At 39.7% G+C, this 25,869-nt stretch overlaps 1 protein-coding gene and 1 non-coding gene across 4 annotated transcripts in view; both read right to left on the bottom strand.

Annotated features, from left to right (window-relative positions):
- Positions 1-2,256: 2,256 nt before the first annotated feature.
- CDC42SE2 (CDC42 small effector 2) overlaps positions 2,257-25,869 on the bottom strand; it is a 117,174-nt gene continuing 93,561 nt past the window's right edge. For 2 of the 3 annotated variants that reach the window (XM_025432795.3, XM_025432799.3), the window contains exons 4-6: positions 8,584-8,685; positions 5,019-5,128; positions 2,257-4,625 (exon numbers count right to left, since the gene is read on the bottom strand). In XM_025432795.3, coding sequence (XP_025288580.1) covers positions 5,030-5,128; positions 8,584-8,685 — 201 coding nt within the window. In that variant the 3' untranslated portion in view covers positions 2,257-4,625; positions 5,019-5,029. Of the gene's footprint in view, positions 4,703-5,018; positions 5,129-8,583; positions 8,686-25,869 lie in introns of all 3 variants that reach the window. The other variant, XM_025432796.3, reaches the window with a different exon arrangement.
- On the bottom strand, positions 19,838-19,942 carry LOC112650648 (U6 spliceosomal RNA). The gene has a single exon (XR_003130340.1). It is a non-coding gene; the product is annotated as a U6 spliceosomal RNA (small nuclear RNA).

Raw genomic sequence — 25,869 nt, 5'->3', positions numbered from 1 at the left:
ATGCCATGTAAAGACATTCCTAGCCCCTACAGCATCTGAGAAGTCTGCAACTGGAAGAGGACCCTCACTTGACCATGCTGGCACCCTACCCTGATCTTGGACTTCCAGCCTCCAGAACTTTGAGAAGTAAACTTTTATTGTTTATAAGCTATCTAGTCTGGGGTATTGTGTTACAACAGCCCTAGCAAAAACACTATCCAAGCAACAAAAATTAGATATGAGCAAAACCTGCAGAAATTTGTGAAAATTTTTATGTGACAAAATAGATATTAGCAAAAACTAAAAAATCAGTGTTTGGATTTTCTTAAGAGATTTTATTCATTTATTTAACAGAGAGCAACGGCACAAGCAGGGGCAAGGGGCAGAGGGAGATGGAGAAGCAGGTTTCCTGCTGACCCTGGGATCATGACCTGAGCTGAAAGCAGATATTTAACTGACTGAGGCACCCAGGCACCCCAGTGCTTGGAATTTTGAATCTGGGTGGCTTTGCCAAAAGCAGCAACAATCCTTACCTCTTGTCTGCACTAGTTCTCAACAGTGAAACAATGGTGTTTAAAGACACCCAGAACTACAACTAAAATGTCTGCGGACATTGCCCAAGTGTGCTGCTGTGCAGAATGGGGGTGTAATGTTAAGACTTAATGGACTCAAATATTTTAAAGGCCCAGATGTAGAAAGGATGTATAAGGTAGCTGAAAATAATAAATTAAGAAAAAGATGACTAGGTGAAGCTCTGAGGATTTTTCAGTGATTACCTTACTTGCTGTTCCTTTAAAGGAGCAAGACCAAAACAAAAACCCAGAATTCTTTCTGGTCTCCCATAGCAGGCTATCGGTGCATTTATTGATCTAAAGCTTCCACACACATGCGGTTATAAAAGCTCCCGTGAACTGTGGAGTGTGGGTTAGAGTTGGACAGTGTCTGTGATGCCAGGACCACCACCACTCCTCCAGATCAAACATCTGGATCTCCTTATTCTGGTGGTAACTTCCTTCTTTTGAGCATCAAAGGCAGACCAGACAGAAACTGTTAAGATGAGGAGATTGGAGGATGAGGGTATAGGGGTCAAAAGCAGCCCAGAGGCTGTAGCCACCTGGTAGCATCAAAAACATCACAAAGAAAAAAAAAAAATCACAAAGATGAAAAGTTAATGTGCTAAAATATAAAGTCAGATCAACGGGAGGTGGTTCAATGGTTTCTTATTAGCCCATGTGGGATGAAGACATGGAGGAAATGTTAACTGGAGGTTAACATTTCACTTGTTTTTGTTTTTTTATTTACTTATTCATGAGAGACACAGAGAGAGAAGCAGGCTCCTCAAGGAGCATTGGTCCTCAAGGCCCAATGAGGGACTCAGTCCTGAGACTCCAGGATCACGCCCTGGGCCAGAGGCAGACACTCAACCACGGAGCCACCCAAGCATCCCTATCACTCACTTTCTTAAGATGCAGGTGTGCTCCAAGCATATTTTAAGCAGAGGATAAATAATTTCCTTCCTGACAGTTTTGTCGATTTTTGCATTTCCACAGGTTTTAGCAAATTCCTGACCATGGCTCTAAAACCATTTTGATAGATTCGTCCTACTTTTTGTGCTTTTCTTATGAACCTTTGAAAACATGCTCAAAATAGGATTCCTGATAAACCACCATCAGTTTCTTCAGATACTTTAATCAGGATGCCTTATTGTTAACTATTTTATCATTGTGGTAAGAACTTCATCTTAACCCAATTTCCTCTTAAAGTCTTGGGCCATGAAATGAAGACAATTTTCTCATTGATTTTTCTTCCTTAGAACAACCTTACTTGGCACATCTCATGATTGAGCCAAACCTAACTGACCTTCTGCACCAGGTCCAATGCAGTGAGGAGTCTCTTATTGGATGTATTTAGTGAGTATAATCTTTGTCCTAAAGCCAGGGCTTCTCAGCTGGCACTTTTGTTGGGGGGTGTGTGTGTGTGTGTGCTGATTCCTACCCCCACCACCCAGATGGCAGTAGCACCCTTTCTGCAGATTGTGACAACCCAAACTGCCTCCAGACATTGGAAGTTTTTCTTAGGGAACAAACCATCAACTGCCCCCTCAAATTGGAAATGGTCCATACCTGCCTAAAAGGGTAGCTCACAGCTTCCTCAGCAGGTTTAATTCCTCTCTTAAAAAGTGAAGGTTTTTGCAGGACAGTAATAACTGAAAGTACAAGAATGCTAGAAAGGTCCTCTGGAGTAAATTCTAGTTGAAATGAAAAAACCACACCAGGATGGAAAGAAAACATTTATTGAATCAAAATCAATACTTTCTTTTAATATCTACAAGCCAACACTGAATGAACACAATGTACAAAAAAAGTATGCTTATATTATAAAAATATGTCAATTTTATCTTCTGGGTGCTGAGCAGAAGTCATTTTAAACAAAATCAAGGCAAACTTGCTCTCTCTAATGAAACTGCTATAATTTAATAACAAAAGTGAAAGCTAATATATACTCACAAAATATTTTAAAGGCCCACTTTAAAGGCGATAATGCTGCATTGGAAATGCTGAACCCAGTCACCATAGTTAACATTTCCGGTCTATACTTATTGGCACCACTTCATGCCTACATCATGGGAAAGCACCTCTGTTACAGAATGCAAATCACTAACAGAATCCATGGCATTGGTTAAACCTTCATTCAGTTTCCCGTGCTAAATGTTTGTTAGCATGTACTTCAGCAAAGTACTAACAATCCTATTTGTTTAGGATTTAATATGAGACACACTGCCCAAGATTTATCCCACTTATGATGTGGGGGAAGCTGCTGCCCTTCACACTCTCTTCAAGCCTCCCTAAAAAATTTGTGTCCAAGGTTAGTATATTAAGATTTTTTGTAATTTTCTTCTTGAATTTATTGGCACCTTCCTTGGTGTGTGGCTACTGTAGGTCAGTTACACACTCAGAGTGTGGCCTCGGAGTTTCCATGGAGGGACACTCTGGTACTCACTGGAGTATTTGGTCCACAGAACAACATATCGATTAGAAAAAATAAAAGTAAAATCATATCATGAGTTCAGGAAAGAGAAGCAGGGCTCCCTGTACTATGAGTTTAAAAGTTCAAAAGAGACTAAAAAGTAGCACTATTGACAAGGCCCAGAAAATCCAATCTGTCTTTTTAAGACCTTGTACAAAGCAGTGTTCCTGGCAGGATACAGAATGACACTGTTACTCAGCAAATTCCAGAATGCAGTATCCACACAGTAAAGTCAACTGCAAAAATGCCTGGTTTTTTTTTTTTGTTTTTTGTTTTACTAAGCATAAATGTTTCCTTGACAGGCTCTCTCTTTGGGACTGCCACTTATTAAGCCTCAAATTGCAGAAACCCAAGCACTGAGTAATCCAGCACCCCACTGCACTGGGTAAATTCAAAAGCACTGATGGAGAAATGCTTTCCTGGTTTGCCTTTATAAGCTGGCTATTTATCTAGTTACCCGGTTCATAAGACCCCGGGACTAAGATGCAGAGAAAACAATTACTCTTTATTCAATTACTTATCTAATTTCTTAGCTCTCTACATTTTCACTTAAGTCCCATTTGCTGCATAAAATGTTAATCCTACTAACACCGTTAGGACTGAATCAGACTAATGAACATACATACACTACACCCTCATAGGGAAGGTACTTACAGAAATACACATAATTTGTGAAGAATCAACATTTTGGAGCCTGAGCAAAGGTTTCTCATCACTGTCCTAGAAAAAAACAGTCTCTCCACAGATTGTTTTCACTGGCAACGATTCAGCGAAGTCACTGTATTGTTCTGGGTTAACTTCCATTGCCCCCACACAGGTCTGACTGTGGAGAAGCCAATGACTCTGCAGGTGGTACTACCGGCCAGGAGTTAACAAACAGATCCCATTGCATTAAAATAAAAACAAGTACAAACAGAATGAGTACACAGTGAGACTGGACAAGGGCATCACCACAACGCTGATATATACCCACACCTGTTCACAGGTCCTTGCTCTCAAAATAAATATACTGAACATTTACAACCAAATGAATGCCTTATGAATGCCAGATTTTGATTCTAAAATAAGCTACAGGTTACCTTTGTGTCTGTGTGTGAAACTGACGCGACTTGGTGCCACAGCTAACCTTTCTCTAACAGTAGCAGCTACCCTCAGCCCACAGCAGCAAAGAAACACTCATTTCTGGCCTCCCGTGGGCTCCCAAAGCAACTTCATAAAGCATGCAGATATCTATTCTCAATGTTTCAAATGAATAAAAATGATCATTGTGCTTGTGGGTGTCATACCTTCCAAAATATACAGAAACAGTAACAAATTAACAATAGCAGGTCCTACCTTACCAACAAACTCATAAGGCAGAGGGTTGGAGATGGAAATAGAAACTTTCAAAATGGGGGGGGGGGGGAGCAAAATAGTGCTAGCATTCACAAAAAAAGATCATGCTAAGATCAGATCCGTAATTGATAAAAATTAAGCCACGATCCAAAGTCCGTGAGTCCAAAGGCATGCATGCCAGCTGAAGGAAATGCAGGGTTCATCTGACAACAGCTTCTTCAGAGCAGAACAAGAACGTCTCACTGGAGGAATCACAACAGGGTGAACAAGATGCCATCACACTTCTTTTTTGTATTTGAAAAGGAATCACAACAACAAAAAATTAAGAGTGAAAAGAGAAAACACAGAAATTCACAATGACCTACAAAACCAAAAGAAAAATTCAAATTATTTTTACACTTAAAATTAGACAACTTTTCTTAGAGATTTATCAGGAATGTAGTGTAAAACATAAAGGTACTTGGCTATACATGGCATCCCCCAAAGTATCAACACTCAAAATAGTAACTTCACTGATGTTTAAAGGACAGTATCCTTCACTGGATGTCTTAAAGCATTTAGTGTTCTTCCTAAGGGAAAGAGCAACCTAAAACTACTATTCCAAGTGCCTATGACCATCACTTGAAACACTTAGTAAACTATTTTTGCCTTTTTCAGACTATGTCCCAGGTACTCACGGGAGGAGGGGCTATCCAGCCTTTGTGTCCACAAGCTGCATCTGCACGCTGGCAGACATCCCACCCCCGTAGCCCCCCTTGGACTGCATCTGGTTCTGGATGGAGCTAACCTAAAACAAGACAAAAACAAAGCAAAGTCAAGAACTAGGGATGATACAACTGATTCTGGTCTCCATGTTTTAGCTAAAGCAGTTTTAAGGAAGATACTTTTTAGAGCAAAAATTTTTTATAGACTTAAATTTCTGACTGCCCTTAGACAATGGTGAAGCTAGTAAAAAAAAAAACAACAAAAAACAAAAACAACACTTCTCGGGCCTCAACTTCCTCTCCCCACTTACCTATTTTATAATTCACAATGTACGTGATAACATTTCAAAAACTGAACTACACACATCAACTCAAGTTCTTCATTTACAAACACCTCAAGAGATGATCACCTCAATTACTTAGAATCAAACAAAAAGAATACAAATGAAATTGGACCATCCCAAGATAAATTTTTAAAGTCCCATGTGATACAGCCCTAAAGAATCCAAAGACTTGGATGGTGGTTCAAAATTATTCAGTCATTTTAACTCTGGTTTAAGTATTTATCCTCTCAAATAGTTAATGTGATAATCTCTCCTCCCCTCACCCAAGATGGCTATTTTCTGATGGACTGTATGATACACCGCATCTTCTCTTACTGAGTGGTAACAAAGCCACATGAACTTATGGGCAAGCTGAGAAGTGTCCTTAGTGGATTAACATTATTCCAATCTAAGCCGATACCAATTAGAAGCAGTTTGGAAGCAGACAATCAGGCTAGAATGCTATAAAAAGGAGCAGTGAGGATGTTTTGGAGGTGCCTCCCTAACAGTGAGGAGTCAGAGCACTGGCAATCAGCTCAGTGGGCCTCCTCACCCGCCCAAGGTTCCTCGGAGGGAGAGGGGGGGGTTGGTAACAACATCCATTTATCAAATACTGACTATGATGTGTTTTCACTGGTGATCCTGAGTCAGTATGTTTAAACAAAGTAGTTAAGATTTGCCTGTTTTCTAAGCAAGGTAGGTTTAAATATAATAGGGAAAAAAAAGCAAAAAATAAAATGCATAGCTTCTTTAGATCCAAAAGGGTTTCAGTGAGAAAATCTTAATGTGGAACATATTACTCTAGCGATATCACATGTGTTACAGTCTTATCTATATATACATTACTCAAATGACTACTTCAGGTAAGAGTATTAAAAAAAACACCTGAAATCTATCGGCCTGTTTATTTTCAGTCCTTGTGCCGGGTCTAGAGGCTAGAGGCATAAGCTATCAGTTCAAGTTCATTTCCTATTCCTTTAAGGTAACATGTTTTGTGGCACAACCTTTATTTTACCCAGGTACCAAATAATTTCCTCCCTAACATGTTACCTTTCCTAGGTATTTCAGGCCTATTTATAAAAAGTAACATGTTTGTATTTTCACATCATGCATTCATAACGTCATGCTGATTCTAAGCAAGAACACTGTTTTCCTCCAAAAGTCAGTTGTTCAGTTTCACACTACAGATTTTGGATTTTCTAATAGCTTATTTTTGACTGTGTATATATATATATATATATATATATTTTTTTTTTTTTTTAACACAATAAGACTATGTTATTAAAAGAGTTATGGGATCCTTTCTGGTAAGAAGTTAGTATGAAAGGTAATCTTGAGAAGCACAGTGTATTTAAGGGAAAAGAGAAACTCTCCTGTTCAGGAATCCAGTGTGGCAGAGCTGTTCCAAACGCATCAAGCCCTGTACCTCATACATGCTGCACAGTTGTTAGGACAGACTAACTTAAGGCAAGCTATTTCTTTGGATAAACAACATTTTTTGGTTTTGTCTCCCTTGCACTATTGCATAGACACAAAGAATTCTCTTACCGAATCAGGCTCATACAAGTTACGTCTATCCACTGATACAACTTTCAGGAAAACTCGGAGATTACGTAATACTGAACCCAACAGAAGTGTGTGAAGAACCAACCTGGTGCTCTGTGTCAGAGGCTGCATGTCACATTACAAACAAAAACTAAAGTTAAGTACAAAAAACCTTTCAGAGACACATTAGGTTCTAATGAGCTAAGACACTTCATTAAAAAACATGTATTCTGTAAGCAGAGAAGGCTGCCTTGGACTCAGCAGGTAGACTGACAGCTGAGGGCCTGTCTTGATCCAGCTCTCTCAGCTAAAGAGACAGACCATGGATGCCCTACAAGAGACCATCCTGAAGTTCTAGCTAAACTGATGGCCACAAGAGTCCCCTACATCAACGACAGTCTCCTTGCGCAAACAAAAAGTCAAAAAAGAATTTTAAAGGAAGTTCTGAAATGTACATAAACAGTATTTAAAAAGTGAAATAAACATGAACTAAAATTTAATTCATCCTATAGAGTTTTAAAATATGAAATGCAGAAGAAGACATTTGTTAAGAAATTAAAATTCAGCATGTATAATAAATTTGAAACCATTCACTCTATTTATATGTATTATAATAACTCCATTAACGAAAGTCACAGGTTCCCATTTGGTCTTTTCATTTCATGCTGATCCGGGAAACAAAGCTACTGAATTGTATTTTGACAGCAACCTGACACCTCTTAAATTTCCACAAAAGCAGTTGAACAACAAAGTACTTTTCCTACAGATTTAAAACAAACAAGCTGTTTCCTTTCCAGGAAGCTACAAATGTTATTCGTTTGCTTGCCTAGTAACTGATGTGACCAACTTCTTTGCTGTATCCAGGATATCCATCTACCTATTTTAAAAGTCTCTGTTCTCTTGTTAAATCTTTCGTTCTGTATTCATACAAGTCTAATTGACTTTCTGATTCTGAACGCTTTAGAGATCATTTAGACACATCTGTTTACTTTAGATTTGGGGTTAAGAGGCTCTCGATACTTAATGGCTTATTTACTTTAGGACAAAAATGAAGCAGAGCCCTGACACAAACCCTCATTGGGCAATGCTTCTATTAGAGAGCACTATATTGTCTTAGATGAAAATTAAGGAATAAGTGAGTTCAAGTGAGTAAATCTAAAGTCTGTTGTGAAATTCATGAAAATCTCTAGAATAAAGACTGCAAATACGCACAAAGTATAATCCTCTGCCTAGTACTCAAGTATTCACATTAGTTATGAATAAATCACAAACATTCTGGTATCAAGAAAAAGCTAGTATTTTACAAGGTAAATGCAATAAACATGTTCACAGAAGGCAACTTAATCAAGAGAAAAGAAATTAAATATTACTAAAAGGCTAACATCCCCCCATTCCTCTGCTAGGAGGCAGGAGAGCCAAAGGGCTATTAACTTTCATTCTAAACTCATCTCCTTTTAAGTATTTTTTCAGGACAAAGAAATACATGCATACTTTGGCAAGTTAAGGAGAGATTAATTTTTCATTGTCATTTTCTTCTATGCTCATGTTCTGTACTTACATTCAGTTCCTACAAACTCACTGAGCATTGTATAATCATTAAGAATGGGTGTACATATAATACAGGTGACACAAGTCTACACCCCATCTGCACCTCCCATAAACACACTTACTGAATTCATTCCACTGAACAGGTCTCCTGATCCTACATGAGCCGTGTGCACAAAATTTGTTGGCTCTCCAATCATGCTTCGGTCAATCCGCCGGCGCCTTTTCTAAATTACAGGGAAGAATGTGTTGAGAAAAGATTTTATTAGCAGCATATTGATTCTGATGGATTTATATGGTATGGGTAAATGATTTTAATAACCGTAATACAATTTCCCCCAGGACATCAGGATCCCAACATCTTGGACTACCACAGTTACCTCAAGAGACATAGACACACACACACAAAATGACTGGCAAAGCAAAACAAATAGTTCATTATGTAAAACTTAAAGTAGATTATCTGGCCTAGCTTCGGCCACTGCCTTATTTGTGTAATAACCATTTAGGTTTTATTGTTTTAAAAGAAATAAGGCAAATGCGACTTTATCACCAGTCACTCTTATTGTTAGCAAAGAAGATACAGGGTGATTTGAGTACAACACTGATTTTAACATTACTTTCTAGCTTTCATCATTAACAAACCGACATTATTTTGATAGTTATTACTTAGATTACACCCCACAACCTTCCACACTGGAATCAACCAGGTGGTCTGTTTGGAGATGTGGTCCCAGTTCATTCACTTTTTTGGTCTGAGCTGGCTGGGAATGAAACCCTATCTAAACTCAGCCTACTACACCGGGGTTTACGGACTCCTAATCCCCGACAACCACCTCTTACAGGGTACAGAATCCTGTGTCACAGTAACTTCTGCTACTAGCTATGTTCCTTGCCTGACCAATATGCCCATTCACATCATTAGAGGGATTTCCTTACCCTGTTTCACTGATCATGAGATCCTGCCAGAGACAAAGGTTATCTTAAATCAGTCCCAAGTTTCCCATGATCACTTAGATGCTATGATCTCACTGCAATGGGACACTGCACAGCTGACTCAGTGTCCTAACGCCAGTGCTGCTTTTAACAATATACTCCAGATATTACACCATTTATCTACTGAAATGTTGGTGTCATCCTGATAAATCCTAAAAACTCAGCAAGACAGACCCAAATGACAGCACCTCAGGATTAAAACATGACTTTCTACAAAGCCACAAAAATGGAGAGTTCATACATTAATTTTAGGAGCCAGTATACATTGTTCTACTGTCCTCTAGCTTTTATGGCTGCACTTTAGAATTCCAGAAAAAGCCCCAGTTTTTCCTTACAAATATTTGTATTCATCCTCACAGTTCAACGGTGACACTGGACCATCTCCCAGTTCACTGGTTTCTCCATCCAGTGCTCTGTATGGTAGGTGGTGGTCCTTGTCTATCTGAACACAGGTTTTACTGGTTTTACTGTATCTTGGAGAAGTTTTCTTCTAGGATGATTTTTTTTTTTTTTAAGGATGATTTTTTTTAAAGATTTTTTTTTATTCATTTGTGAGAGATGCAGAGAGATAGAGAGGGAGAGAGAGACAGAGAGACAAGCAGAGGGAGAAGCAGGCTCCCCACAGGGAGCCCAACATGGGACTCGATCCCTGGGTCTCCAGGATCACGGCCAGAGCCAAAGGCAGGCACTCAACCGTTCAGCCACCCAGGTGTCTCGTATGATGATTTTATGATGCTCCTTGTGTTCCTTTCTGCAATTTCTGTTTCGTCAGGTCAACAGTGGATTGTATTTGTGTGTGAGAAAGTGGGTGTGTATAATCTTCCCATTTTCTTGTATTTTCACTCATTTTTATTTCTCTTTGTAGTTTTGCTGCATTGAAAAGTAACTTTACTTGATCCTCTTCCAGAATCCACAATTTTTTTCTTGCAGACCAAGACAGTAAATAGGCCACTGAGTTTGTTATAGCTTCAACTCCACTGTCCTTGCAGCATCGAAGTGGCTACAGACAAAGCATAAAGGGTAGCTCCGTTCCAGTGCACATTTACTCACAGAAACAGGGAGCAGGCTAGATTTGGCCCACAAGTAGTAGTTTGGAGACCCCAGTTCAAGAACAGTTATTTTTTTCAGTAATAGCTATATTGTATTATTTTTCAGTTATGATTATTTCTTCACAAGCTCTATGTTATGAGATGACACTGCAGTGTTTTTCATTTTCCCTTTTAAAATGCTTGACTGTATGAATTACAGTCTCTAACACTAGGAGCAAAATCTCATTTACTTCGAGCCTCCCCCCCTTTTAATTTTATTTATTCAAGAGAGACAGAGAAAGAGAGAGAGAGGCAGAGACTCAGGCAAAAGGGAGAAGCAGGCTCCATGTAGGGAGCCTGACAGACTCGATCCCGAGTCTCCAGGATCACGCCCTGGGCCAAAGGCAGGCGCCAAACCGCTGAGCCACCCAGGGATCCCCTCAAGCCCCCTTTTGATAAGAAATTCAGTCATTCTTTTGGGGCCCTGCTCCCTAGTATTATAGAAAAATCTTCAGGTTAAGAAAGTATCCGAAAACTAAGGGAGGATCTAGATTCTTGGTCAATGTTCTTCAATTTTTCTATTTGTCAGCACAAAGCACTGATGTCCTGCTACATTTTCCTGTATGTCACTACTTCAGGTGCCCTGAAGGTACCTCAGAGTCCATGCCTCTCACCACACACTTGACACCCATAGGATCCTTTGATCGGGGAGGCCTATCCCAGCAATGCACTGGTCCCTCCCATCCGCTATTCAATCTATTGCCCCAGACTCTCACTTTATCTCTTTCTACCTAGTCTATTCAACGTACTTCCCCTCATACTATTCTCTTCTGGAATCATACAGCATAAATGGAGCCTTAAGAAGTAAAGCCACCTTCTCTTTTCTATGATTAAGGTAAAGAAAGAAGATGCTAATAGTAGTTTTGTGACTTTTTTTCTTCTTGGCTATACTGTTACATTCTATTGAATCTGCTTTGTTAGAAAGCTGTTTGTCCAGGCACATCCAAATGTATTTTCACCAATCAGAAGAATTTTCTCAATACCTGGGCAGAACAAATTGTTGGGGTTTCTTCCCCAGTAAGCCCTTTGATGGAGAGGTGGATAGACTTCGAGTTTCTTGGCACTCTCCACCAGCAGGAGAGGGTGGATGGCTCCAGTTGAGGAGAAAAGGATAGCAGTTCAGTTCCATGGGATAATGGCATCTGCAGACCTACTGACTTGTCCCTCTTAGAGCCTGGTGCAGTTTACTGGCAGGTGCAACAACAACTGATGGCAAAGGGTGCCAGGTGGCTCAGCTGGAGGGCCCTCTCAAGCAGGTTAAGGGATGGGCATATTTCAGTGAGTAACCTCTACTCCCAGGACACTGGGAGTCTTGTCCATCCTTTGCCCTGCGAATTCACAGGAACAACTTTTCAAGTTCCATCATCATTTCTTCTGGAAGGGTGTGTTCAGGGCTTAGCAGAAGGCTACACTTGGCCCATGTCTCCACACTGATTTATTCTAACAACTGAATGACTGAAGGAAGATGCTGGGAAAACAGTCACAATGGGGCACTCAGGCCACCACACAACTCCCCAGAAAGGTTTCTTGAAAGGAATAGATCAGCTTATGAATCAAATTCAAATACCATAACAGTCTGGGTACTGAGGGAGGATGTTCAACAGAGACTACTCTCATATTGAAAAGCAAAGGACAGATAACTATAAATCTGATTATAGTGAATACTTTTTAACTTCAACTTTACTGAGTTGGGAGTCAGGCTTTTCCTTTCACTTTGAAAGATTTCTTCAAGCCATTAATTTGACATTGATTTAAGGTATAGAGGTTGAAGCCTTCAGTCCTTCCTTCCCTAATGATATGACACATTAGGGTTGTTTTTAAGATTTATTTAAGAGCACGAATGGGGGGCGGGGTAGGGTACAGAGAGAGGGAGAAGCAGACTCCCTGCTGACCAGGGAGCCCAATGTAGGGCTCGATCCCAGGACCCCGGATCATGACCTCAGGCGAAGTTAGCTGCTTAACTGACTGAGTCACTTGGGTGACCCATGACAGGTTGATTTTAAAGGCCAATCCATAACTAAGGCTGGCAGGTAGGCTGGAGGAGCCAAAGGAGAAGTCATTACAATAATGTTGGTGGGAAAAGATTACTTGGATTTAGCTAACAGCAGCTGAAGTGGAAAGAACTAGATAGATCCAAGTTTTCCACAGATAAAAGAGCATTTGGTTGTTTGAGTGGATTTGAGAAGGGAACCACAGAACTTATGAAAGATGCACAGATTTCCCATCTGAGAAGAATGTACACAATTTGCAGGGTCAGGTAATAGTGGAAGAAGGCCAGAAAGAGTTCAGGAAGAAGATGAAAGAGTTTAAGACCCACTAAATTTGAGTTATGTGTGAGACATCCAGGTGAAGTTAACAGGAGGGCAAGTTGGATACATGGATACAGGACTCTGACTCAGGCTAACAAACTAGATGAAAGAAATCAAGTCCCACCAGCATAATAAAGAGAATGAGAATGCAGAGGGGAAGCTGAAAGTTGAATGTTGGGTGGAGAACAATAAGCCGTAAGGAAGCTAAAAAGAACATGTCTGAAAGGAAGGAGGAAAATCAGGTGTGTCCTCTTCAAGATGTCATGTAGGCATTAAGCAGACACAGTTGAAAGCTGGGGAGAGGTCAGGTAAAGGCTGAAAGCAGGGGTGGCTGTGGAGGGCTTCTGAGGGGCCAGGCTAATGTGTAAGAGACAGGAAATGGAGCACTGAACACAAACACCTGGACAAAGTGGCCGTCTGGACAAGAAAGAATGGGCTGAGCTGAAAGAAGAGGAAAAGAGGACTGAATTTTCCCCTTTAGGATGAGAAACATTTCATTTATGCTTAATATTTGGTAAGATCCAGTGAAAGAGACTGAAAGTAGAAAAAAATCATCAACGTTGTAATGTTCCAGGGAAGGTAGGAAGGATAGATCCAGACACAGGCGGAGATGTTCTTTGGGTTTATATTATAACATTATAAATCAAAAACCTAGATGCTGGGATGCCTGGGTGGCTCAGCAGTTGAGCACCTGCCCTCGGCCCAGGGAGTGATCCTAGAGTCCCAGGATCGAGTCCCACATCGGGCTCCCTGCATGGCGCCTGCTTCTCCCTCTGCCTGTGTCTCTGCCTCTCTGTGTCTCTCATGAACAAATAAAATCTTAAAAAAAAAAAAAAAAAAAAAAAACCTAGATGCTAAGTGTAATTACATATTTCAAACTACAGAAATGTACTATTTTTCAGTCACTACAGACACTTAAAGAATAGGATACTTCTGTGGTGTGCTGTATTAATACAAGACAGAGACAAGATTTAAATCATGGGCAAACAAGGGGAATTCCAGAATTGGGCCTCAGCAAAGAAAAACAGGAAATGGTGCACTCACTCTGATGCATATTAGCTGTTGTCAGTAGCAGAGTCATCGTTTTTCCTGGAAACATACTTTATTCTTTATAGGGTACTCTATTAAGAATGTCAACTTTCTGAATAATTCTTGCCATCCTTGAAATACTGTTATTCTGCATAAGGTCAAGATTATAGTTGCATTAGGGAGGAGATTAGGGAAAATGTCTCTTCATATTTACTCAATGACAATGCTTCATTATAGCAGTTTAAACTTAGAGATAGATACTGAAATATATATATTTTTTAGATTTCAATTTTAAGTAATCTCTAGACCCAACATGGGGCTCAAACTCATGACCTGGAAATCAAGTCAAGTGCTCTACCAAAGTATCCTGTACTAAAGTATTTTGGGATGAAATGGGATATCCAGAATTTACTTTAAATTCTCCAACTGAGGGCAGCCCCAGTGGTGCAGCAGTTTAGCGCCGCCTGCAGCCCAGGGCATGATCCTGGAGATCCTGGATTGAGTCCCACGTCAGGCTCTCTGTATGATGCCTGCTTCTCCCTCTGCCTGTGTCTCTGCCTCTCCCTCTCTCTGTCTCTATGAATAAATAAATAAAATCTTTAAAAATAAATAAATAAATTCTCCAACTGAGAGGGGAAGGAGTCACAGGTGAACAGGATGCCCCTCCACGCCCCCCATGGACAACTTCTGAAGCTGAGTGATACATACATGGGAGAGGGGGTTCTCTTTCCTCTACTTCTGTGTATTTGATAATTTTCCTAATAAGTTTTTCACAAGATTGAGTTTTCTCCTACTCTTACAACTTTACACAGAAAGTTAATTATTGCTTAGTATTAAAACGATGACATACAAATGATCAACACTTAATTTCTTTTCTGATTTCCACCAGAACCTAGTTTGTCTTCATTCTTTCTGATACAATTCTAAAATTATTTCCAGTCTTGTATTCCTCCCAAAAGTATTAGAAGATATATTTTAAGTTTTTGAAAACTATACTGCAGAGCCACCATATAATATTTGGCTAGCAGCTACATCAATTTAGTTTGTGCCATTCATCTGTATCATTCGCACACTCCCATCACATGTTCCTTCTTTGAAACTAAAATTACACCTGAAAAACAAAAATGGCTTAAGCAGTAAGGCCCAGTGGCAAGGTGTTCAGTGTACTCAGAGCTTCCATGGGATTTCTCTGCCCTTTCCTCATCTCTGCCCTCCTGCAGTCTCAGTCTCAGGCTGGTAGCCAACAGTGTTGCAGCAAGTCTAAGGCCTTATGTGTTTAATGACATACAGAAAAACGGCACTTTATTTAAAAAAAAGATGGGGAGGGGCAAATTTCCCGAGGTCTCCACAAAACTTCCTCTGGCATCTGAGTTCTATACCCTGTCTTAGACCAATTCCTCTCATCCAGAATGTCTTCCTTGAGCGAAACTCTTGGACCCAATCACTGCTGAAGGACAGCCATTTCCCATGAGCAGCACAGACCTAACGAGGGATCGCCAGGAGCAGGGAGTCAGCTGCTCCAATGATGCTCCTACACAACACAGCAGGGGGAGAACGGATGCTGTGGTTTTAATAATAATATCCACCTAGGCATCTGTTACAAAACTTCAAAGTGGTCAAATATTTATTTCATAAAACCTGGAAAAGCACCCAAGTGGCTCAGTCCATTAAGGGTAGCACTTTTGGTATCAGTGCAGGTCGAGAGATGGAGCCCCATGATAGACTGCAATCTCAGTGGGGAGTCTGCTTGAGATTCTTTCCCTCTGTCCCTCTCCATGTATGCACACATGCACGCACATACACACTCAAATAAATCTCAAAAAAATAAAAACAGCCCTGGAATATACAACCTAGAGAAAGCATTATTCTGAGATAATTCTTTCAACAGATTCCACTTCTCTGGTTTCTCATCTCTTTAATCTACTACTTCCATCTCCCTGCTACTGTTTATCTTGTGTAAGCTGACATTCTTCAGAATATTCTCCATCTCCTTTATTCCCTCTCAAACGTCCTCATCTTACTATGGCCATGCTGATGATCAGTGAGCCTATTTTCTACTTTTGTGGGCTTAAGACTATACATTTGACTGCTAACTGAAAATCCAGAGGACACACAAGTTTCCGGAGTCCAACACTGAACACATAACCTTCTTTGTGAAGCCCATCTCTCCTCTTCAGTCCCTGTTGGGTAAACATTTCTGCCAGGATTTCCAGCCAGGTTTGAAGGCTGTCCTTCGCTCACTGCTCCTTCTCCATGATCACATCCAATTAGCAAAAAATCCTGTGGAGTCAGCCCATTTCCTCTCTCCATCCCCACATTAGTGTCACAGCCTTATTTCAGGTCCCTAAGCCTCTCACCTCCATCACTGCAGGAGAGCCTCACTCATTTGGTTCCAACTTTACATCCCTCTTCCTCCTTCCAATATATAACTTTCTCCAATACAACACTGATCGTGTTACCATTTTAAATCTCTCACCTGCTTCCCAAAACTTCCAACATAAATTCAAAACTCCACAGCTTATGGAAATCCTGTTTTTCTCTCGGACTTCATCTCTAACTACATTCCTTCATGCATTCTGAGCTTTCATCTGCTATTTCAAGTTCCCTACAGACACTATGCTCTTCTAGAACCCTGCCTGGAACAATCTTTCCTATCACTCCTTAATTTCACTATCTCAGGCCTGCCTCCTTTACACCGTTGAGTCTGGGGTTACTCCCATTCGGTATTCCCAGACTGCCTTATGATTCACCTACCAAAGTAAAATTTATACCTCACACTGAATTTTTTTTTTTTTTTTTTTTTTTTTTATGATAGTCACAGAGAGAGAGAGAGAGGCAGAGACACAGGCAGAGGGAGAAGCAGGCTCCATGCACCGGGAGCCCGACGTGGGACTCGATCCCGGGTCTCCAGGATCGCGCCCTGGGCCAAAGGCAGGCGCCAAACCGCTGCGCCACCCAGGGATCCCCTCACACTGAATTTAAATGATCCCCTGGATGGTGGATGTGCTCCTATGCAGGCAGGCATATAAAATGTGAATCCACAAAGGCCAGCACCACACACGGTGTACAGCGTTTATCAATAAACTTTTCTAAATTAATTTATGAAGTAATCGTATTAATAGGGTGGAGCCCAACACAGGACTTGAACTCATGACCCTGAGGGTCAAGACCTGAGCTAAGATCAAGAGCTGGACACTTAACTGACTGACGCACCCAGATGCTTCAACAATTCAACTTTAAGGCATAATTTTTCAAACACATTTCTGCAGCAGTATAAATACTCTCCCCTCAAAAATTAAATACTCCAACTCCCTCACATTTCTTGAGTATTAACTGAGTTTAGCTTCTAGAAAAATAGTGATAACTCAATCACTTAAAAGTTAAAACTTCCTCCAGGACTACTGTTTGGGCAATTTAGTGTGCAAATACATGCAACTGAGGAGCAATTTAGGGTCAGGGTCCATAGGTAACAGGAGGCTTTAGGTAAGAGTAGAGGCAGGTACTTCTAGAAATGGACACAGTGAACAGAAAATGATGTGCCAGGGCACCTGGCTGATTCAAAGAGCATATGACTTGATCTTGGAGTTCTGAGTTTGGACCCCATGTTCAGTGTCAAGATTACCAAAAAAAACAAAAACAAAAACAAAAACAAACGTGCCTGTCATCTGCGGCAGTGAAAAAAGCTGGTTCCTTCAGGCTAGAAGATAGTAATCACACCAATGCAGCCTAAGCAAAAGAAGTGAAAATGAAAGATATGCTATTGACTTAACTTGGTGACTTAGACAAAGTATATCCCCCACCTATGTATTTTATCAAATAAACCCATGATTCCCAGCAGAAATCCAAGGGCGCCACACAGTATTTTCAATATGAGGGAAACAAAGGGATACTCAACTTATGTATGATACTGTGTGAACTAGTAAATCAAGATAATTTAAAATTTCAACATTATGAAAGAAAACTTCGGCTACCTCCACTGTGACTTCAGTGTGTATTTTCTGATTAAGTTCTTTGTTCCAGCTTATCTCTTAACTCAAGCAAAAGACCCTGCAGGAAGGCAAAATACTCCCTCAAGCAGTAAGGACTACCCTGAGCAGACACACTGCCCACGTGACTGACTCCAAGACCATGATCGACTGGACTGTCACTGCCCACAGCACGCACTCAATAACACCTGTCCCACGTTTTCCTTATACAAACCTACAAGTATTTTTGGCACTCTGGACAGTCTTTGAGAGGACAGTCCACTGTCTTCCATACATTATTTGGCTAGCAGCGACAATATCAATTTAGTTTGTGCCATTCATCTGTATCATTCACACACTCCCATTACATGTTCCTTCAGTGTTGTACTCACTGAATTAAATTGTATTCTTTTTTCACCAACACTCGACTATCTGCATTTGGATTTTGTCAGCAGCAAACGGCCAGACCCGGTCTGCCTGGGACTGCTAGAGCCAGGTGCTTTTGCAGTCTTCCACTCCAGCCACGAGAGCATATGCTCTTCTTAATGGCACATCACTGCAAAGCAGTGCTTTCCAGGGTTGCTGTGAAAAGAACCCAAGCACTGCGCAAGAGATAATACAGAACTGGAAAGAGGGGAATGGTCTTCAACTGATTCCATGGTCTGGGGAGTTGTGTAATACGGAACAGGCACCCATCCTGGAAATCATGATGACTATATTAGAATGAAATAAAAATTTATTTTTTCTTTCAATTTTTGTTATTTTTAAAAAATCGACCAAGATGTTAGGACGTAAGTGTTTATTAAGCTGTCTGAACAAAACTAGTTACTAAACCTGTAAAGAATTTCTCTTGGCCTAGAGGTGCCATGAAAAAAGTTTCTCAAGTGGTAAGGGCACCAAAAACAAACTCTGTGAACCTCTGAAATAACTTTGTTTGTTTGTTTTTTTGAAATATTGACAGTATAACTAGGCAACAGGCATTTCTAAGACAAATAGTTATATTTTTCTTTGATACTGCTGACAATCATCCCCTGCCTGTGAGGGGCCTCCTACTATCCTAACCAGTTCATAGGTACAATAAAAATAAAAATAAAAATAAAAATAAAAATAAAAATAAAAATAAAAATAAAAATAAAAAATCCACAAAACAAAAGCTGTAATACAAAAATGGATTTGACGTTTTTTGTAGCAAAGGAAAAGTGGGTCTTCACTTACACAAAAAATGAAAACAGTAACTTTCATAGTAAGAATGTCAACAAATGCCCTCACCCAAACCTATTCCCACTTAGCACCTGGCCAGCAACTCCTTTAGACCCAGTTCACACTCAAACTTGTAAGTTGTGGCCACTGGTTATTCCTTGATCTGAGCATTCAGAGAATACAGCTCATATTTCTATTATAACACCTAAAACACCATTATAATTTACTTATAGTTTGATTTTCCTACCATAGTAAGCATTCTTCTAGGACCATAGCTGTGCCCAATAATTACTAGACTGCTGAAGAAGTTAAAGGATGGTAAAGAATGTCAGCTCAGTTTTCTAAAATCTACTGGTCTTATCTAATATCCAGACCTAGTATTTCTCAAGGACCTATTTTATACTGAAGATGTTTTAAAAAGGTGTGTGGGGGGGTATCCCTGGGTGGCTCAGCGGTTTAGCGCCTGCCTTTGGCCCAGGGCGCCATCCTGGAGTCCCGGGATCGAGTCTCCCATCGGGCTCGGCATGGAGCCTGCTTCTCCTTCCTCCTGTGTCTCTGCCTCTCTCTCTCTCTCTCTCTCTCTCATAGATAGATAGATAGATAGATAGATAGATAGATAGATAGATCTTAAAAAAAAAAAGGTGTGTATGTGGGGGAGGGAATACCAATTCTAGTGGGGTTTAATTCCTCAACAAAAAAATCACTTATCTGATGGCTGTTTCCCCCCTCTGCTTCATAGTGATGCTATGTCCTGTAGAGCTCAACTAGCGCCAGTATTTTGTTTTTGTTCTTTTAAATATGGAATGCTTCACAAATTTTCATGACATTCTTGTGCAGGGGCCATGCTAATCCTCTGTATCGTTCCAATTTTAGAATATGTGCTGCCAAAGTGAGTACCACTATTTTGGTTTTATGTTGGGTAGAATCTCAAAAATAGCAGTTCTCAAACTTTTGTGTACATCTGAATTCCTGGAGAGTTTGTTAAAACAGGCTGCAGAGCTCTACTTGCAGAACTTCAAAGGGCCAGGAATTTCCACGTCTAACAATAGTTGAAGTGATGCTGATGGCTCAATGGTTTAGAAATACTTGCTCTAAAGACTTACAGCTCAGGGCAGCCCGGGTGGCTCAGCGGTCTAGCTCCGCCTTCACCCCAGGGTCTGATCCTGGAGACCCAGGATCGAGTTCCACGTCGTCGGGCTCCCTGCATGGAGCCTGCTTCTTCCTCTACCTGTGTCTGTGCCTCTCTCTCTCTCTCTGTCTCTCATGAATAAATAAAATAAATTTTAAAATAAAAAAATAAAGACAGCTCAATATTTTAAAATAAATAATGGAGAATATTTAAGACTCTTACAACATGCCACGCACATTTCTAAGCACTATAAACATAAGAACTTAATTGCTAATACCTTGAATAGCAGTATGTGACGTTTGAATTTTGCCTTCAAATCTGTCTCTGGCAAACTCTCACTTAGTATCTTGACCTTTGCTCAAGTCCATGCATTATACTCCCATTTGTTGACCTGTTATATTCTCTGAATAAAATATTACAATTTTTTAAATTACTTAGCCATTAGGTTGAATGGTTTTTCTCATTAAAAATAAACTTTACAACAACCAAGCCACCACCAAACAATGTTTTTTAATCAGTAATTTTTATCAAACAGAGGAGCTGAGCGGTGACTGGCGGGCTCAGGCAGTAGAGTATGCTATGCGCTCTTGATCTCAGGGTCCTGAGGTTCAGTCCTATGTTGGGTGTAGTGATGAGTAAAACAATAAGTGCATGAATAAAAAAAGAGAAGAGCCTAATCACTGTAGCAACACTGAAACACTTCTTACCCAGCTATACCCCAGGGCTCAGCACAGAGGCAGCAGACACCAACTCCCATCTCCAGGTCTCTCCCTGGAAGAGGCCTATTTGCATATTTTAAAAGCTAATGTCTAAGTATCTGGCTTCTAAATGAGGCTGTGCATTTATGTACTAAGATCCTCCCTTTTAGGACACTGACAGGTCTTGGCACATCCTCAAGGACTGGGAACTACCAATAAAGAGGTTACATAATCACAAGGTTTGAGAGAAAACCAAGAACTTGGGCCAGGCTGAAATGCTAGACTTCAATTCCTATACAAGCCAATCCATCAGGACTGGGAGAGGTGGACAGAAATCAATACCAAGTCAAGGAAAATGAGAAAATAGAAGAATATGTCCCAACATAAGAACATGATACCACTCCAAAAACATACCTTAATGAAACTGAGCTCAGTGATTTCTCTGAAATCATTAAAGATTTCAAAATAATGGTGGTAAAGATGCTTGTGATCCTTGGTAGTAAGGTCAGGAGGGCAATACATAAAAAGAGAAACAATTTCAACAAAAAGAAAATATAAGAGCATACCAAAGAGAAATCACAAAGCTAAAGAATAAAATAACTAAACTGAAAAATCCAGAGTTCAACAGAAGACTAGCTCAAGTGGAAGAGAGGACCAGTGAACTCACAAGATATTGCGTGTTTATAGATCAGAATATTGTTAAGTCCTTATTATTCAAAGCAATCTACAGATTCAACACATTCCCCCATAATTCCAGTAGCATTTTTCTCATAAATAGAACAAACCATCTAAAGTTTATATGGAACCCAAAAAAAGAACCCTGAGCAGCCAAAGCAATCATAAAAAAGAACAAAGTTGGAGGCATCACACTTGCTGATTTTGCAATACATAACAAAGCTATTGTAATTAAAACAGCATGGCAGTACTGGCATAAAAACAGATACACAAATCAATGGAACACAAAAGAGAGCCCCCAAATAAACCCATTCCCATATGTAGTCAATTCATTTACATCAAAGGAGCCAAGAATACAGAAGAGGGAAAGAACATGGTCTTCAATAAACAGTGCTGGGAAAACTGGACAGCTATATGCTAAAGAATAAAATTGGATCCCTATCTTATACCCAAAATTTAACTCAAAATGAACTGAAGACTTTTATATTTTTTAAGATTTTATTTATTTATTCATCAGAGACACACAGAGGGAGGCAGAGACATAGACGGAGAAGCAGGCTCCCTGCAGGAGCCTGATGTGGAGCTCAATCCCAGGACCCCAGGATCATGACCTGAGCCAAAGGCAGATGCTCAACCACTGAGCCACCCAGGTGCCCCTGAATGAAGACTTGAACATAAAGTGTGAAGCCATAAAACTCCTAGAGAAAAACATAGGAGATAAGCTCTTGGAAATTGGTCCTGGCAGTAAGGTTTGCAGTTGACACCGAAAGCAAAAAAAAAATAAAAACAAACAGTTTGGGGACTGTATGAAACCAAAAAACTTTTGTACAGCAAAGGAAAATATCAACAAAATGAAATGACAATGGGATAAATTATTTGCAAATCACTTATGTAAGAAGCCCATAATCAAAATACATAAAGAACTCATACAACTCAACAGCAAATAAACCAACCACCTGATTAAAAATTGTGTGGAGGATCTGAACACTTTTCCAAACGAGACATACAGATAACCAATGGATACATGGGAAGGTATTCAACATCAGTAATTATCAGGAAAATACAATTCAAACCGCTTCATGCCTGTCAGAATGCCTATCATTAAGAAGACAAGAAATAGCAAATGTTTGCAGGAATGGAGAGAAAAGAAAACCCTTGCACACTACTGGCAGAAATGTAAACTGGTGTAGCTGCTATGGAAAACAGTATAGAGGTTCCTAAAATAAATAAATAAATAAATAAAACTACCAAGTGATCCAGCAGTTCTATTTCTGGGTATATATCCGCAGGAACAATATCACTATATCACCAAGATATGTGCCCTCGTGTTCACTGCAGCACACTGATTAATAGCCAAGAGGCAGGGAAACAACCTAAGCATCCACTAATGGGACTGATGGACAACCTAAGCATCCACTGATGGGACTGATGGACAATACAAAAATGTATTACATGCTCTAACTACATTTGTAGTTAATGTGAGGTGATGGATATTAGCTGGACATATTATGGTAATCATTTTGCAATACAGCTGACCCTTGATTAACAAGTTTGAACTGTACAGGCCACTTATGTGGGATATTGTCCAATAGATACAGTATGGTACTATCAACATATTTTCTCTTCCTAAAGATTTTAATAATACTTTCTTTTCTCTTACTTTATTGTAAGGATATAGTACATAACACATACAACATACACAGTATGTACTAACCGTTTATGTTATTAGTAAGGCTTCCAGTCAACAGTAGACTATTTGCAGTTAAACTTTAGGGAATCGAAAGTTACACGTGGATTTTCTATTGTGTGTGAGGATCAGCCTCTACCTCTATAATGTCAACTGTAGGGTCAACAGTAAATGGGTACTCAAATCCACTACATTGTATCCTTAAACAAATATAATGTTATATGTCAATTATACCTCAAAACTGCAGGGGAAGAGAAGAGCTTATTCCTACCTCATAGACTAGAAATAGCTCCACTGTTCTCTCATAAGATTTACCTCCAAATTTTCATTCCTTATCTCTGGACCCTAACCAAGTTTTCACTTGGAGTGTGTCATGGTTTTATTTGAATAATGATCTGATAAATCATAAGCATAACAGAATGATTATACAGAGGTCACGTATACCTACTTAAGGTATCACCAATGATCTGACCTACCCAATCTACTATCTACCATCTGTGCCCATGAGACCTTTTACTGATGAGTCAGACCAACTTTGAAGGTGGTCTGTAAATAACAATACGCTATGCTCTACTAACAGGAAAACATTAAAACAGAGCAAGGAAAGGTTCTGCAAAAATCATTAAAGATAAAAAAGCAAACTTGGAGAAAAAAGGCATTGTTCTCATGACATATAAAAATAAATGATTCATCACAAGATTTTATTACCTATTAATCAACAGTTACCTAATGAGTTTCAGTACACTGCTCAAAATGACACATCACAAATTTAAGAGGAAACGGGTGAAAACCTTATAAATTGTGTAATACAGGAAGCCTCTATCTTTTACTCATTATCTTTCATACCAAATTTATTAAATATGGAACAAAAGTCAAAAGGGCCTACAGACCCTACATTTGCCAAAACCCGGCCAAAGGTATATAAGTAGCATTAGGTTTTCAGCCTTCTTTTACTTTTTCACTATAGTTATTCTGCTAATGTGAAATAGCCTCCAAGTTCACTTCGGTACTTGGTAAAGAGATAGAAGCTTCTGACAGGAAAGCTATCATTTACCAAAAGATAAAGATTTGTTTTTACAATTCCATATCCTTAGCTTCTTCTATTTTACTGATTTGGGTTACTTTTTTTTTATGGTAGCTTAGACCTACAACAATAAATTTTTTATTTTTCTTAATGGACTTGAGGCAGCTTTTTAACATGTTTACCAGAATGAGTAACAGATTTCCAAACTGACCAAGTGAGATTTATCCTTATGCATAAATAGACATAAATCTTTATAGTGGACACATGCCATTTCTTTCTGCATATCTTTTGTTCTGGAAACACCAGTCTCCTTCCTTTCCTTTTAGGAAATCACCTCTTCCCAAACCCCACCATATGATTTTGAGAAGCCGCCAACCACAACAGTCTACAACCCTGATTCCAAAGGTGTGCATATGACACCAACTGTGCCAGAATCCCTGGCTGGGAAGGACTAAAGCAGGAGAAGCTCTTTCTTCCTTGTGGTTGTTAAACTGAGATGATGAACATGAAGCTGAGAGAAACCATGTTTCCTATGAAGAAAAAACACCCACCTCCAGTCAGAAACTAAGAAACCAATGTGCCAAGAATCAAGAAAGTGGCAGAGAGGAGTCTTGACAGTGCCCCCGGCCCTGGAGACATAAGTTTAAGAAGCCAGATCCAGCTTCCCATGACTGGTAATATAACCTGAAAAAACCACCTTGTTGAAGTCTGGTTTCTAAGATCAAACCCAAAAACCCAATAAACAGATGAAGGAACAAATGAAGAGAAACCAGGGGTGAGATACTGCAAAGACTGAAGAAAAAAAAAAATTAGCTCTTCAGTAACTAAGTAGCCTACTTTAAATTCCACATTCTCATATTTAGGTCAAAACCTCCAAAAACAAGACTTTTCAGTATCCCAACTTACACTGTATCTTCTACGGCGGGGACGAAAAATGGTAATTCTGTTCCTCTGGCTTCTAGATGTTGGTGTGCTCACTGTAATGCCAGCAGGGGCTGTCAGGTCAAGGGGCTTATTGTAAGGAACCATTTCAATAAAAGAGGAGAGCCACACCATGTATCACCCAACTAGAGTTACAAGTAAGGGATTCTCACAAAATACAGAAAGGCAGGATATTTCATGCTGGAAATATTTACAAATGGTGGGTTGCTAAAAATCCAATCCTAAGTAGAGATGTCTTTATTTTGCCCTTTACAGTTTAGTAGATACTAACCTTTCCTCACATATAAATTTTGCATTTGAGAAGTTTGCAAGGAGGCCTCAAAATTTGTTTTTAAAAAGAAGCTCTAAGCAAGTTTACAGTAACCTTCCAAGGGCAAAATTGCTAAAAGCAAAACTGAAAGAACTAGCTGTTCTCATCTCTCAATGAGAAACCTGAAGCCAACAGGGGGAGTTCTTTTTCTTCTTCTATTTAATGTTAGTATCTGTATTAAGTGACACACTGCAATTTGCAGCATGAAAAACTGAAGCACAAAATGGATTAAAAAAAAATCTGAAACCAGTTTTTTAAGTTCCAGTGACAGATTTTTCAGTACTTTTGAATATAAAAGCCCTGACAACATTAGGGATTTCTTCCACCACAGATCTGAGATTGTTTCTGTACACCGTATA

This window comes from Canis lupus, chromosome 11 (genome assembly GCF_003254725.2).
Source record: "Canis lupus dingo isolate Sandy chromosome 11, ASM325472v2, whole genome shotgun sequence".
Lineage (NCBI taxonomy): Eukaryota > Metazoa > Chordata > Mammalia > Carnivora > Canidae > Canis > Canis lupus.
The sequence above is the reverse complement of the archived record's forward strand: the minus strand, read 5'-3'. Positions and strand labels throughout refer to the sequence as shown.